The sequence below is a fragment of the Poecilia reticulata genome, linkage group LG18, assembly GCF_000633615.1.
Source record: "Poecilia reticulata strain Guanapo linkage group LG18, Guppy_female_1.0+MT, whole genome shotgun sequence".
Classification (NCBI taxonomy): Eukaryota; Metazoa; Chordata; class Actinopteri; order Cyprinodontiformes; family Poeciliidae; genus Poecilia; species Poecilia reticulata.
Genome location: NC_024348.1, coordinates 8,571,362 through 8,585,118, shown reverse-complemented (window position 1 = coordinate 8,585,118; position 13,757 = coordinate 8,571,362). Strand labels below are relative to the sequence as shown.

The 13,757-nt window shown below is 41.3% G+C and overlaps 2 protein-coding genes across 2 annotated transcripts in view; both read left to right on the top strand.

Moving 5' to 3' along the window:
* The first annotated feature begins 167 nt into the window (after positions 1 to 167).
* Positions 168 to 3,463, top strand: LOC103480524 (diamine acetyltransferase 2). Its single transcript, XM_008435496.2, has 6 exons — positions 168 to 397; positions 654 to 705; positions 1,581 to 1,664; positions 2,769 to 2,870; positions 2,954 to 2,994; positions 3,084 to 3,463. The coding sequence occupies exons 1-6, from the start codon at positions 335 to 337 to the stop codon at positions 3,249 to 3,251; spliced, it is 510 nt and encodes a 169-aa protein (XP_008433718.1). The 5' UTR covers positions 168 to 334; the 3' UTR covers positions 3,252 to 3,463.
* Positions 3,464 to 11,684: 8,221 nt separating this feature from the next.
* tnfsf12 (TNF superfamily member 12) overlaps positions 11,685 to 13,757 on the top strand; it is an 11,999-nt gene continuing 9,926 nt past the window's right edge. The window contains exon 1 of the mRNA XM_008435495.2: positions 11,685 to 12,420. Coding sequence (XP_008433717.1) covers positions 12,187 to 12,420 — 234 coding nt within the window. The 5' untranslated portion in view covers positions 11,685 to 12,186. The remainder of the gene's footprint in view (positions 12,421 to 13,757) is intronic.

Here is a 13,757-nt window from a genome sequence, read left to right as displayed (position 1 = left end):
GGGGGGTGATCACAGTAATAGTGAATAACCGCCTGATAATAAAGGTTCAAGCAGGAGCAGCCAGGAACTCATTGCGTGTTGTTTTATGGAGCCTCATTAATATAAAAGAAGAAGAAAAATCTAGTTCTGATGAGGACGAGCATCTTTTAGTGTGAAAGTAGGAGACTGTTACTTCCTCCAGCCGCCTCCTTCCTGCGGGGCGGGGAGGGCGCTATCGGTTCCGTCTCCATCCTGCTTCGGAGGTCGAGCGGTGGACTGCGGGTCAAAGTCAAACTCTTCCCCAGTTAAATCCCGCCTGAGCAGCAGCAGCAGCTCCGCGCATCCATCTGCGGTCATGGACTTCTCCATCAGAGCGGCGAACGTGGAGGACTGCAAGGACATCGCGCGGATGATCAGGGTGAGCAAGACACGTGCGCACGTGCGGACCGAGCGGCGTAATTACTCCGGCTTACGTCAGGAGATGCGTTTTTGTAAACCAGCCGGTGATATTGTTTTATTAAGCTTGTGAATGCTAGTTTTTGTTCTCCTGGTTGTGACCACAGCTGGTTGGCGCTCTGGGGTTTTGTTGCCAGCAGGCTTCATGTGAGCTGAAAGACCTGAAAAGACACGCATGATGATATCAACTGATGTAAACATTTGTTTCCCCTTTCCAGGAGCTGGCAGAGTACGAGAAGGTGGCTGATCATGTTAAAGTCACACAGAGAGGTAATTATATTAGCTGTTTCACCGTGACAGCCATCTTTTTATGTAATTGGTGTATGAAAGAATGTCCCAGGTGGTGACAGTTTACCCAGCCTCACTAAATCAAAAATAATTTAATTCTGAAAACTTTAAAAAAAAAAAAAGACACTCATATGAATATCTAATTATAAACCAATAAGAAGAGAAAACATCAAAAATAACAATTAAAATAATCAAAATAAGATGATTAATCATCCAGATGCAGAGGTTGTTTGCTGTCAGAGGTCACATGGTGTTTCTCCAGCTAGTGGAAATGAATTAACTGTCTGATATCAATATTAATGTGGATTAACAGGCAGCTGGAGTATTTAGCAGTGAAGGAAACCACTGATGGAAAGCCATAAAGCTGATCTGTTACAAATCCATCATCGACGTTCATGAACTCTATTTAAACAGAGCCAGTATCTGAACAGTGCATTCGTATCACTTTAACTGTTTTCCACATTGGTCCTGTTATGAGCATAAAAACCTGAAAAGTGTGGAGTGCATTTTTAGCCAGTGACTTCTGAAGGGAGTGACTGTGTTTTGAGTATGTTTAGGAGAACCGTAGTAAAGGGAGCTAGATAAAAAATACATGTTAATTAAAAAAAACAAACACAGAAAAGTCATTTATAATTTTCCTTCCATCTTATAAGTTACATATGACGTTTCTGACTGGAACGTGGCAAAATGTATAAACGGCATTTTAAACACGTTTTCAAGGTGTCCTTTTTTATTACCCAACGACAACATTCAGATTTCAAATCGCAGCGAAAGAGCAGGACTTTATCGCCCTTCGCTTGACAAAACACAATCACAGATTTCTCACATTCAGGCCTCTCTCTGTCAACTTCTCCCAGACTTGGAGCAGGACGGCTTCTCCAAGAATCCGTTCTTTCACGGCATCGTCGCCGAGGTGCCGGAACAGCACAGAACCAAAGAAGGTGAGAACAAGTGTCCGCTAATAGCAGGTCCCTGTTTTCTAAGTGGACCTGATACGGGAGCGCGAGGGGAGGTTTGCTTCATTTCTCGGCACTCTTAACGTAATGTAGCAGGATGCTGCTGATGCGTCCTCTCCCTTTATTCACCTCTTGCGTAATAAGGCTGATGCACTGCTTCCTCCGTGTGCAGTAATGAGCTCATTAGTACATGCTCTGCTGCTCAGCTCGACCTTTTTCCATGCAGTCATCACTGATCACCCTCTGCTGGACTCGGATGTCTGACTGCACAGTCAGGAGGGGCGGCATGCTTCTGCATTAGAGGCTCCAAGACTCTGACACAGATACTGTTGCGTACAGTCATGGGAAGTAGAAAGTGCACCCTCTGTTTGATTATGACGTTTTAACGTGTGAAGGATCTACACCAGGGATGTTCAAAATGCAGCCCGGGGAAACATTTGTGGAGAGATTTTGTGTCCCGCCTCCCTCCCCCCGCTCACTGACCACGATTGAAGAACGGTACGTTTGGTCCAAGGCAGAAAACGTTTTAATTTTTTTAAATTTAATTGGTTCAACACGAAGTATTCATTTTTTGCGTTACTTTTTTATTTTTCTTTGCATTTTAGTGATTTATAAAACTAATACAAACTAAATACTGCAAACGTTTTCAAAGAAACTATTTTCTGAGAAATGGCGACTCAGATCCTGTTTAGCTGCTAAGAATAGAGGAGATAAATATGTCTAGATGCACAATCTAGACATATACTATGTCATTAAAATGATCTTATGTCCTTTTTAAACAGGGAAGATGCCAAAATGTAAATGTTTGTAAAAAAAAAAAAACTTGGTATACCCCCCCCCCCAAAAAAAAACACTAGACATGTAATAAACCCTTTTGAAAGTGCAAGTGTCGTTTTTGGTAATTTGCAGTGTTGTTGAATTTTGCTTTTTTCATGTAAATGTCAAGAAATCTTATTATTAGGATAGGATTTAAAGCTCAATATCAGGGGCTTGGTTAATTAAGAATAAGGGAAAATACGTGCCAAAAACTCAGAGAGCAGAGTTTGAGTGTAAAGAAATCCCTGAACACGTCTAACGTTTCGCTTTCAGGACATACGAAGATTGGCTACGCACTTTACTTCTACTCCTACAGCTCCTGGGCAGGAAGAGCCATTTACATGGAGGATTTGTACGTGATGCCAGAATTTCGAGGTAAATCATTTTCTTCATTGATTGTTGTTGATAATATAGCCATATCCATCAATATATCTTAATTTTAATCTCTGTCCTTTAAGGGAAGGGAATCGGAAAAGCACTTATGAGCAAGGTAGCACAGGTGAGCGACATCGATGCATCGTTAAAAAAAATAAACGTAAAAAAAAAAAGAGTGCTATTGTTTACCTAATGTCTTCTGGTGCCCTGCAGCTGGGTCTGGCCGCTGGATGCAACCAGCTCAACTTTACGGTTCTGGACTGCAACAAGTCATCTGTGGACTTTTACCTCAGCCAGGGCTGCTTCGATATCACGGATAAAATCGGCTACCACTGCATGCGCTGCGAGGGTGAGGCACTGGAGCACCTGGCACAGCCTTAACCCGACGCTGCGACTTTTGAAACCCTGGAAGTCTGTCCGGGTGACGCAGAGCTCCATTTTACGGCCCATTGTTTAAAACGTCATAATGGTTTGTAAATTAGTGGCTTTTTCTTGCCAAACCTTTTGCACCTTAAGTTATTAATTATTTATCCGTCGGACCTTAAAGCCATTTTTTTTACGGCTCGAATTACCCATGAAAATTATGCAAAAATATCCAAATGAATTTTTTTTCATTGTTTTGTATAAATGACAATAAAAATCGGTGCAGCCTTTTTAAAATTTCATCCCACAACTATATTTTTGTGGTAGTTTTTAGTAGAAAATCTGTTTTTATCAAGCTCGACGTTATACCCTCTTAGAGCTACACAGCAATACTTGGAAGATATTGGCAGAATAATCCATCATAAAACAACATAATGGATTCAATGTAAAATCAGCTTTACTCAGAAGTGCGGATGAACGCTTACATGCACAAAAATCCAGGTTTCTAGATGCAGAAATCACATTTAATGTCATGGGAAGAAAAGGTAACACTTTATTTGACGGGGTGTGCATAAGGCTTGTACATGTTCCTAAACATGACATAACATCTGTTAAGAGCATGAAGGAGTCTTCATCATTGCTTACGACTGTTGTCATGAAGTGTCATGGGGTAAATAATGACACTTTTGATGCAAAGTTGACCATTTTAATGGACTTTTAATACAACTTTTAAATTGCATCTCGCCTCCTCCTTGTATGCACACTGTGTTAGTTAAAATTAATTCAACTAAAAATCCAAAAGCATTCAGCACATCCCGAAAGAGCTTTTATCCTCTGCTATTGTTCCAACATCTGGATTCATCAGAATAAATCCAAAGCCCTCTACTTTAGAAATTTGCTCTCGCTGATTGGGATTATTTTTAGAGCAACAATTTAGCACCAAGTTATTTATTAAAATGCATTAAATCATGCATGAATATAAAAGCACAGACTTTGTAGAGAGCCACTGCTCATTTTGTCAAACTCTATATCACCTCAAACGAGAGAATCGAGCGTTTTAGTAATTAAAAAAAAAAAAAAACCTGCTCTAAAATAACTGCGCTGCGTTTTTATGTGTTGATAGACCCTAAAGTCATTATGGTGAACCATTACTGCCATTTCCTTGGTTGAACTCCGTAATAGTTACCCACTGCTGTCGTTGTGGGCCGGTAATTGGCAGTGTTGGTGTTCATAGTTGTCACTTGGCAGCAGAGCTTCTGGAAAACCATCACCTGAAGGGCAAAACAACAAGGCAGCACTAATCTGCCCTTCAGCCATTGTCTCAAAATCCAGCTTTCAGATCCACTAATCAACACAAACAGAGGTCTGTTTATGAGCAAGGTAGCAGAGGTCTGGAGGGAGTTTTTAAAGGATTCCTGCGGAAAAAGAAACTCGCCGTTTAGTGTAAATGCTGGTCATGTTTTTTATTGTTTAGGCTTTTTTTTATTAAAATTTTTTGATAAAGTGCTTTTATTGGTACAGTTTTATGCCGCAAAGCTTGTTTACTGAGTTTATGGTTTGCTTCTAATGTTGGCTCCTTTAATCTGAAGCTCGTTTATTACATGTTGGTGATTGAAAAATTACGCGGTCACTTTAAGGCATGACATCAATGTGCCAGATCAATGCTACTGTAAAGGCCCATGTGAGTAAAACCTATGTGTTGGAGACACACCCAACATTAACCGGCTAAAGTGAGACCTGGCAAAGGTGCAAGTGCTTAATTGGCACACCTGGTGAAGACTTTTAATTGCCGCAATGCTAAAATTCACATAATGGCAGAGACTTATAACAAAAAGGTGCAAAAGTGAGATAACCGTAGCTGATACTGACATCAAAATTTTCAATAATAGTACCGTGGTTATATGTTTGTTTTTTTTGTTTTTGTTTTTGTTTTGTTTTTTGCTATCTTGTACCCCTGGGCCAGATTAAATGTACTTTTAAAAGCTGTCATTCTGGCAGCATTGAAACATGAGAAATTTAAAGATGAGGAAATATTTAATTTCCCTTTGGGATCAATTAAGTATTTTTGAATTCTCTGAACGCCGAACTGTAACTCTGAGAAAGACGCGGCCTCTTTCAGCTATCCAGAGTCTTCAATGTTTGTCGTTTGTCTTGATATTTCCATTTTCCTCAAGACGTTAAGGAAAACCGAGATGAAAGGCATCTCGACTTTGATGCAGGTGGAAACTTTTTCTTCCTGTAGTTTTTTCTGCTGTACGCAAACTCTCCACCTTGGCCACCATTATAGAGCCATTACGTTGCCGACCGAAGACGGTCAGGTGCCTGAAATCTATGACTGCGCGGGGTATTAAGCTCTGGCTGACAGCTAAAGTTTTCCATCCTGTCTTTGCTGTAGTTCGACTCGGTTCTGATTGGACAAAACCCGAGCGAGATCAGAGGGAGGTTTTTTAATTAGGCTTTCTGAAGGAGCACTGAACCTCCTTCTGTCCTTCTTCTGGCCAAAAGAAGGCTGCTTCACGCTCACCGCACTAATTTGGCTGCTTGGCAATATTTCCAGTCATAAAAATGTTTAGTTATGTTGTCCAAACTAGACCACCCATCGGTCTTATTAGCATAGATTTGGTTTTACTGTATACTAATCCTCGCGATGAATCCTGTGGATAACTCTTACCAATCAAGGTAGGATTTGGGGGGAGAAAAGTCTAAAAATAGGATTCTAATTCCTAAAGAGGTGCCGTTTGACCACGGCTGATATTCACTCCGCTGTGTTCTTTGTGCACTGAAGGAATCGTTTAGAACTCAAAGCTTCTCCAATGCAGCCAAACTCGGGGTGCAGCTTTCAGAGAAATGGATGAAGCCCAAATTCAAACCAAAACAATCCACTCAGTGGAATTTGGGGAGGTGGGGGGGAGAGGAAAAAAAACCCCATAAAGCTTGAAAAGTGGGCTCCTTGCACAACTTTAAGCTTGTCATGCTTAAATGAAAGTGGCATTATTCTGGTCTGAACCACGAGTTTCTCTCGTTTTTTTTTTTTCTTTTTCGTACGGTCTTCTGCAGTTTAATGAAGATATGCTAAGTTTTATTTGCATTGTTTCTGTTCCACTCAGACAAGTAAAAACCACTGACCCTTCTTTGCAGCGTTTGCATTTTGGCATGGAAATGTATCCAGGAATGCATTTCATAGGCCATTATTCTGCTGCTGCTGCTGCAAACTGCAAGGCGCAAAGACTAAGATTTTGATTCTTTTACGGCGTGCAACTTCCCGTCAACGTGAGTCCGTGAGTGCAAATTACACAGATATAAAAAAAAAAAGAATAGAAAAAAAATCACTGTTTCTTCCTAATACACCCGCAATAAATCACCGAGGTGGAACATTGCCGGTGTTTGTTCAGGTTTACGTCGTGTAGCCGTGTGTTCGAGTAACAACTATGCAGTGTATCTGTCAGAATAAGTGGATGAAACATCCGTGTTCGTGCGTCTTGGCGTTCAGAAAAGGACGTCGGCGCGTTGTGTACCCGCTCCAAATTCAGTGTCAAAGTGTCCTCTACGTGTGATTTTACTGTGTGTAGAATCATTTTAACATACGTTTGATTTAATAGTAGGTTAAAGGGAGGGCTGGTGGGAATGTGTGTGTAAAGCCGACACTGTGGCTCTCAGGCTTGAGCTGAGTCTTGACTGGGTTTTGTTGTAATGGTGTGAAACACAGAACATAAAAAACTGAAAATATACATACTTTTCCTTTCCTGGAGCCATCAAACTGTTGGGATTTTACCAAAACACTACATTGTATTCAGGTATGTGACTGTACAAGAGAAAAAAAAAGTTTGTTTTAGAAGTACTTAGCAGGCTTTGCGTGGTGAACGGGTCTTGTAATCAGTCTGTGTGTTTTTATTTCCTGCGTGTGTTGGGCGTCTCTGCTCGGTGATTAAAGAAATAAAAACTTACAGCACCTCGGGATGTGCACGTTCACAGTTGCTCACTTTGTGGTTTTTCTTCTTGAGTTGGTGATTTTCTCATTTTGAGGAATAAAAGATTTAAGAAGTGCAGTAATTGAAGAAAGTGTATCTTAAATAAAAATGTTGTCACATTCGACCTACAGAGGGCACACTAACACCATCAGTTCCTTTAAACCTCATGTTGCGTTACAGAGCTTTGATTGCCAAGATTATTAGTTTGCATATAGGAATGTTATTATTATTTTATCGCAGCATCATAATCTGAAAACTTTAGAAAAAAATCTGCCTCCAGTTTGAGATCAATTTGAATTCAGTTTTTCAGTGTGGGATAAAAATGTTTAAAAATAATTAACTATTGTTTTTCTGCTTCAGCCTATTAAAATGTCATAAAAGAACTTAGGATGTTAAAGGAAAACAGTAAACTTAGCAACAAATAAACACACAATTTGACATGTCTTCTCGGTCCCAGAGGCATCAAAGCTTTCCCCAAGCATGACACTTCCTCTGCCGTTCTACAAAGCCAGAAGGAAGTTTTGGACCTGGAAACCCGTCTGTTGAGACAAATAAAGTCGGTCGCCAGAGGTTGTTACTCAAGCCGAGGAGTGATTTTGTGACACTTTTGGATCTTTACTCCGATGCGTGTTTAAAGTAGAGTTTCTTCTTTTCATGTGTTTGATCTCGCTCAGATGAAGAAAAAGGAAAAGAAAAAACATTGATTTATAAGACGTATCTGTGGAGGTTACGGATTGAATATTTCCCCATCAAAATAAAACAAAAGGGGATCGAACTAAACATTTTTCAAAGGAAGCTTGCTTATATATGCTCTTACTGTTTCTGACATAAATCAACTGAAACATGAGCTAGAAAAAAAATGTGGCAATGAGCCAATGCCGGAAGGGAAGAAAAATGCAATAAATAAAAAAACAAACGGCAGGATTTTTCAGGTTGGGGGAAGAAAAAGGTGAGGGTAATTCATGGTGACTGCACAAGTTTTTCCAATTTTAGGGGTTTCACTGCGATACTGATGCTGAAGAATCAGACCGAATATTCTACAACTCACCAGTGTGTTTTGTTTGTCTCTTTCTCTTAGTCAGAGCCGAATCATGAAGCTTTTCAGGGAGGTATCAAGAAGACGACATATCTGATTACACTTATTTTATATCCGTTATGAGTTTGTATGTTTGTGTATTGAAATTATTTTCAGTATATTTATAAAAAAGTTAGTTTTGATTGCAGTTTGCCAGAGGCCTAGTATGTGGAGGGAAACATGCTGTGCACCATTACCACTGTGAAACATGGTGGTGGCAGTGTTGTGGTGTGTGAGATGGGAGCTAAAAATACAAGAAAATCTTGTGAAAAGCTATCTTTTTGAAGAGGAATTTGCAAAAATGCTAATTGGACTTGTAGCTAAAATGAGTCTTAGCTGTAGGTAGCTAAAAAAAAAAGACTAGCAGAAGCTAATTGGGATTTTATTCATCTATTTCAGAAAGTCCCAACAAAAAACAATGAATGTTTTGGTTATAATGTCGAAAAATGTGGAAAACCTGAAGAAATGTGCAAACTTTTGCATTTGTTTTATTGGTGCATTTTCCCCAACTCCTGAAACAATTCAATGTTAAAAATATGGATTAAAAATAAAAATACATTAATATATTTTAAACACATTTAAAACATTCAAGTACATAAATTTTTTTTGTTTGTGTCCCTTGTATGTTTGTCTTTCATGACTTTTTTCACCTGTTGATGAAGTGCAAACGAACTAAAACCCCTCCACAGAGTGCCTCTACAGCCGCCTGGTGGCCACAAGCGGTACTGTTGCAGACACACGGTTGGCACACGTAAATAAGGCAAGTCTCTTGATGAAAGTGATTTGACGGGCAGCAGAAGCTCCGGTGAGCCTCCTGTGCGTTTTTCTTTACACACACGCCTTTGATTTTGTCACGCAACCCCATGTCCGGCCTATAGGGCCCTAAACGAAATGTGTTTTTGGGGCCCTCTAGTTCTGCTTACATTGTGGACCGGTTGCAATCAGCAGTCTGAACATTAGATCATTCACACACCTGCTATAAACTTATTGCATGTCTGGCAGTGCTGTTTTCATTATATACATGTATAATATAGGATACATTTATTGGCCCACTGATTTATCAACCAGTTGATTTCTGGGTTCCATCCATCCATCCGTCTTCTTACACCCTTGTCCCTTAGTGGGGTCCGGAGGCGCCTGGCCGCCTGGAACCTCATGACCATGGGGACAGAGGAGACAGCAGCGGCTGAAGGCGGGCTGGCAGCGAGAGGCAAAGAGTCGGTGGCGGCGGCAGCGAGAAGTGAAGATTTTGCAGCAAGTACCCCTTCGTCTTAAAGGGGAAAGGGTAGCCGCATTGTCAGTGTGGCCCACTTTTTTTTTTTTATATCCTTTTTTCATCTAGCTGTGTTTGCACTTGTTTCAGTTGATTACCACTCAAGTTTCTCCCTTTAGGAAAGTCATAATTCTGTTTTCAGCATGTAAAACAGTCGTCCCCATTTTTTTCTTTTTTGCTATTAGGTCATAAATATAACTGCTAGGCCCAAGATCAGACGACCGCTCCAAACTTTTCTTTGAGGTTCCGGAACCCATATTTTCAGTGAGACGTCTCTCCACTGGCTTTCTTTCCTTCAAGGTGTAGAAATGCTAAAAACCACCCAGTATCTTCCGTTGGATAATTACTTTGTTTCTTTAGGCAAGAAAAAAAGAACACAAACACCACTAACTTCCGATAACTTTACTTTCTCTCTTGGAGGTGAAAAAAGATTAAAAATACCCACTATCTGCCTTTTAGTTACTTTCATTCATTAAAGATGAAAAATAGAATAAAAATACCCACAATCTGCCTTTTAGTTATGTTCTTTCATAAAAGATGAAAAAAAGATTAAAAATACTCACCATCTGCCTTTTAGATAGTTACTTTCTTTCATTAAAGATGAAAAAAAGATTTAAAATACCATCTTCCTTTTAGATAGTTACTTTCTTTCATTAAAGATGAAAAAAAGATTACAAATACCCACTTGTGTCTTCTTCACTAGGAGCCAGGAGAGATAAAGGAACAATTCAATGACTTCATTATAATGCTAAGGCCAGAGCATCTGCTTCAGAAGTCTCTTTCATGAGCTAATGCATCTTAATACTGCTATGCAATCATTCAGCTAATAATCACAGTAACCTTAAATTTTCCCACTACAAGCTCCACCAACTCCAGGGACGGGAGATGGTCGGACAATCTCCATGTAGTCCTTAGTTGTAGATATTAACTCATTCAACGTGCAAGGCCCATGTTGTAGATTTTTTTTCTTCCTTTTTTGCATTCCTCACTGTAGTTACTTTTGGTCGGGTCCTTCTGTCATGATATGCAGTGAAGGTGGTGAGGCAGATGCAGGTTTTAGGGAATGAAATGATGAATTTAATGATGAAAACAAACAATAATCCAGGCAGCACAGAAAGAGCAGAAGGCCAAGGCTCAAAACTGGTAGCAACTGGTAAGACAAAACTACCAGCAGACTAGACGCAACAAGACGATGACCTGACAAGGAACACAGGTGGGTTTAAATACACAGGGAGACAATCAGGAGAAACAAGGGACAGCTGGGCACAATCAAAGGGTAGACGGGACAACAAGGAGACTCAACAGAACACAGAATCCTAAATAAACACAAAAAACCCAAATCACTACAAAGCCAATCTTATCCCCTGATCTTATGTTCGTCAGCAAAGGTTTATAAATCAGCCTCTGTCCTCTTCTGCTCTACAGTGAGAGGTTTGACTGACAGTTAACAATATTCACCCCACTGTTGTCAACTCAGTGACTTTCTTGCTATATTTAGTGACATTTCAGACCAAAAAAATGTATAGCAGCTAAAATCAAAATCGGCAGGTCAGGCTTTTTAAAGATTGGTAACCAGGGATCGGCCTGAAAACTGCAATCGGTGCAGCCCTACACACATATTCATGACATTCTTTGAATAAAGCGTTACTCCAATCGCTAAAAACTGAATTTATACCCGGTAAGTCTTTCCCCCCTGACAATGTGGATTGGTACCGCTACTGGACTGATTCTGAGCCTTCAAATTCCTATAAGTTTCACATAACTTAGAAGTTGATGTAAAAAATAATGTTTGTTTTAGCCACAAAACGATCATGCACAGCAGCAAACAACAAATCCCCAACCACAGCTTAGAGCAGCTCATCGATGTAGCAGCTATGTAGCCTGACAGAAAACATTTTACTAGACAATGTCAGACATTGAGAATTATATTCATAAATTTTAAACGTATTTAAAACATTCAGGTACATTTATTTTTTTTGTTTGTTTGCGTCCCTTGTACAAGTTTGTCTTTGATGACTTTTTTCACCTGTTGACGATCTAAAACCCCTCCACAGAGTGCCTCTACAGCCGCCTGGTGGCCACAAGCGGTACTGTTGCCGACACGGTTGGCACACATAAATAAGGCAAGTCTCTTGATGAAAGTGATTTGACGGGCAGCAGAAGTTCCGGTGCGCCTCCTGTGCGTTTTTCTTTACGCGCACGCCTTTGATGGTGTCACGCAACCCCCCAGCCCCCGGAGCGGCGTGTGTGTGCGTGCTCAGTCAGTCAGTCTGTCTGTCTGTCTAATAGACTGACCCCCCAGCAAGCGGTTTAAAGAGCGCTGAGTCAACGAATCGCAAGCAGAAGGATGCAACAGTTGATGTGCGCATAAATGTGCAGAGTTTTTCTCGCGTTTGGAGACGCTCTGCTCACAGGGAGGATGGTGGCTGTGATCCATCAGGGGAAAAGGCTGCAATCTTAGGTTGCCTTTTTTTTTTTTTTTTTAAAGAAAATTTTAAGAAAACTGCATATTTGTTCCTCCACAAGGCAGTGACTAAAAAAAAAAAAAGAAAAAGAGCAAGCGCTGCTTTCTCTACAAATAAATGGGACGTTTTGGACTGAGTGGACTTTCACGCTCTGCTGGAATGGAGTTAATGCATGAATTTCAGATGGTCTGCGGCGGCGAGTGAGCGATCTGCGGAGCGGAGTGCAGCAAACATGCAGCGGATTCTGCAGAAGAGGCGAGTGCGCAAGCTGCGGGTCGTCTGGGCTTCCCTGGCCCTGATGGCTCTGTCTCTGGCCGCCTGCAGCGCGCTGTTCACGGCGTGGACCTGGCGACAGACGCGGGACCTGTCCCAGTCCTTCCAGATCCTGCAGGACCGACTCGAGCAGGTTCGGTGTCTCACTTTTGAAAGTAAACCAGGCAGCGCGTGCGTGCAGGCGTTTGCGCTTTTGCAAAGCGAGGATATTAGCTCGGCTGCAACTTTGACAGGCATTTTACGGGTTGTGTAAGATCATTCTTGGCTGCGGCTTACTGGGACTTTAGCGGGGAGGGGAGTTGCACCTATATGGCTAAACGCGATTCAAACACTTTAACTCCGGCGTCGTCCTATACTCTGTTGCTGATTTGTGTCTTGATTTGATCGTGTACTGCTTCTCGGGGTTGGATTTAAAAGCGTGAGCAGCACACAAATACACCAGCGGGGTGTCACAGAGGTCAGGTTTATAGATGCATGTGCTTCCTATGCCTCACCTGAACTTAACTGTGTTCATGTTCTTTAACTACAAAAGACGATATGAGAAAATGTAAAGCAATTCACACAAAAATGGGGGGAGGACTGATGACTTGTCCAGCTGGAAGTCATCGACACCCTCACGAAGTGGAGCAAGGCAACCAAGGTCATTGCTGAAAAACAAAACAGAAGCAAAAGCTGGCAGCTGAGAGCATCTTCATGGAGAGTTTAGTGGAAGGACAAAGTGTGACAAGTGGGATAATCGCTCCATTCAGAGAGGGTTGCGAGCCAAATTCCAATGGGAGTAGATTCGCCAAATGGGGAGTAGTGTGTCCAAGAATATTATTGGAAAGTTGAGTGGAAGGAAAAAGGTGTCGTAGGACTGCAGCCTTGAGAGGATTGTCACAATCAAACCATTGACTATGAAGGGTTTGGAAGCTGTCCTTCACCCCAGACTGCGTCCAAGGTGTCTTACTTTGACTAGGAAAAAAAAGAAGACTTCTGTTGGGAGCTCTTTTCAGATTCAAGCCAATTTTCGCTTTTGATCTGGAAATCCAGATCGGAAAGTCTGGAAGGAGAGAAAGGCACAAGGTGCCTAATATAATAAACACATTTTAACTAATACTCTTATGAAGATGCACCTGCATAACACACAAATCCTAGAATGTGGTGGTGAGACGATGGCAGATGGACGGTTCCCCAGATTAGATCCAGTTTCCGTCCAGAAAGCACAGCAGAGTAAATGCAGAATCTCAGCTCACTTTCTTTTTTCTATTTTTTTCTTTTTTTTATTTCACCCCCTTCTTCCTCCCACCCCCCGCCGACTTGTTTAATCGCCCTGGTGCCAGTTACGCTCTAGTTTTATCTCAATTTACTGGAAAGCCTCAGCTATTTGGCAAATGAGCAGAGATGCCGCCGCCGCTGACTGGCTGCGTACGGAGAGCGGCTTCAGGCGCTGAACGGGCTGCGGGACGAGGCGCAGCAAGTGTAAATCAT

Excerpts from the sequence above, each read along its gene's own strand:
- LOC103480524 (XM_008435496.2), top strand. The coding sequence starts at position 335 with ATGGACTTCTCCATCAGAGCGGCGAACGTGGAGGACTGCAAGGACATC. Across the intron at positions 1,665-2,768 it reads ACAGCACAGAACCAAAGAAG|GACATACGAAGATTGGCTAC; the intron begins GTGAGAACAAGT and ends TTTCGCTTTCAG. Across the intron at positions 2,871-2,953 it reads CGTGATGCCAGAATTTCGAG|GGAAGGGAATCGGAAAAGCA; the intron begins GTAAATCATTTT and ends CTGTCCTTTAAG.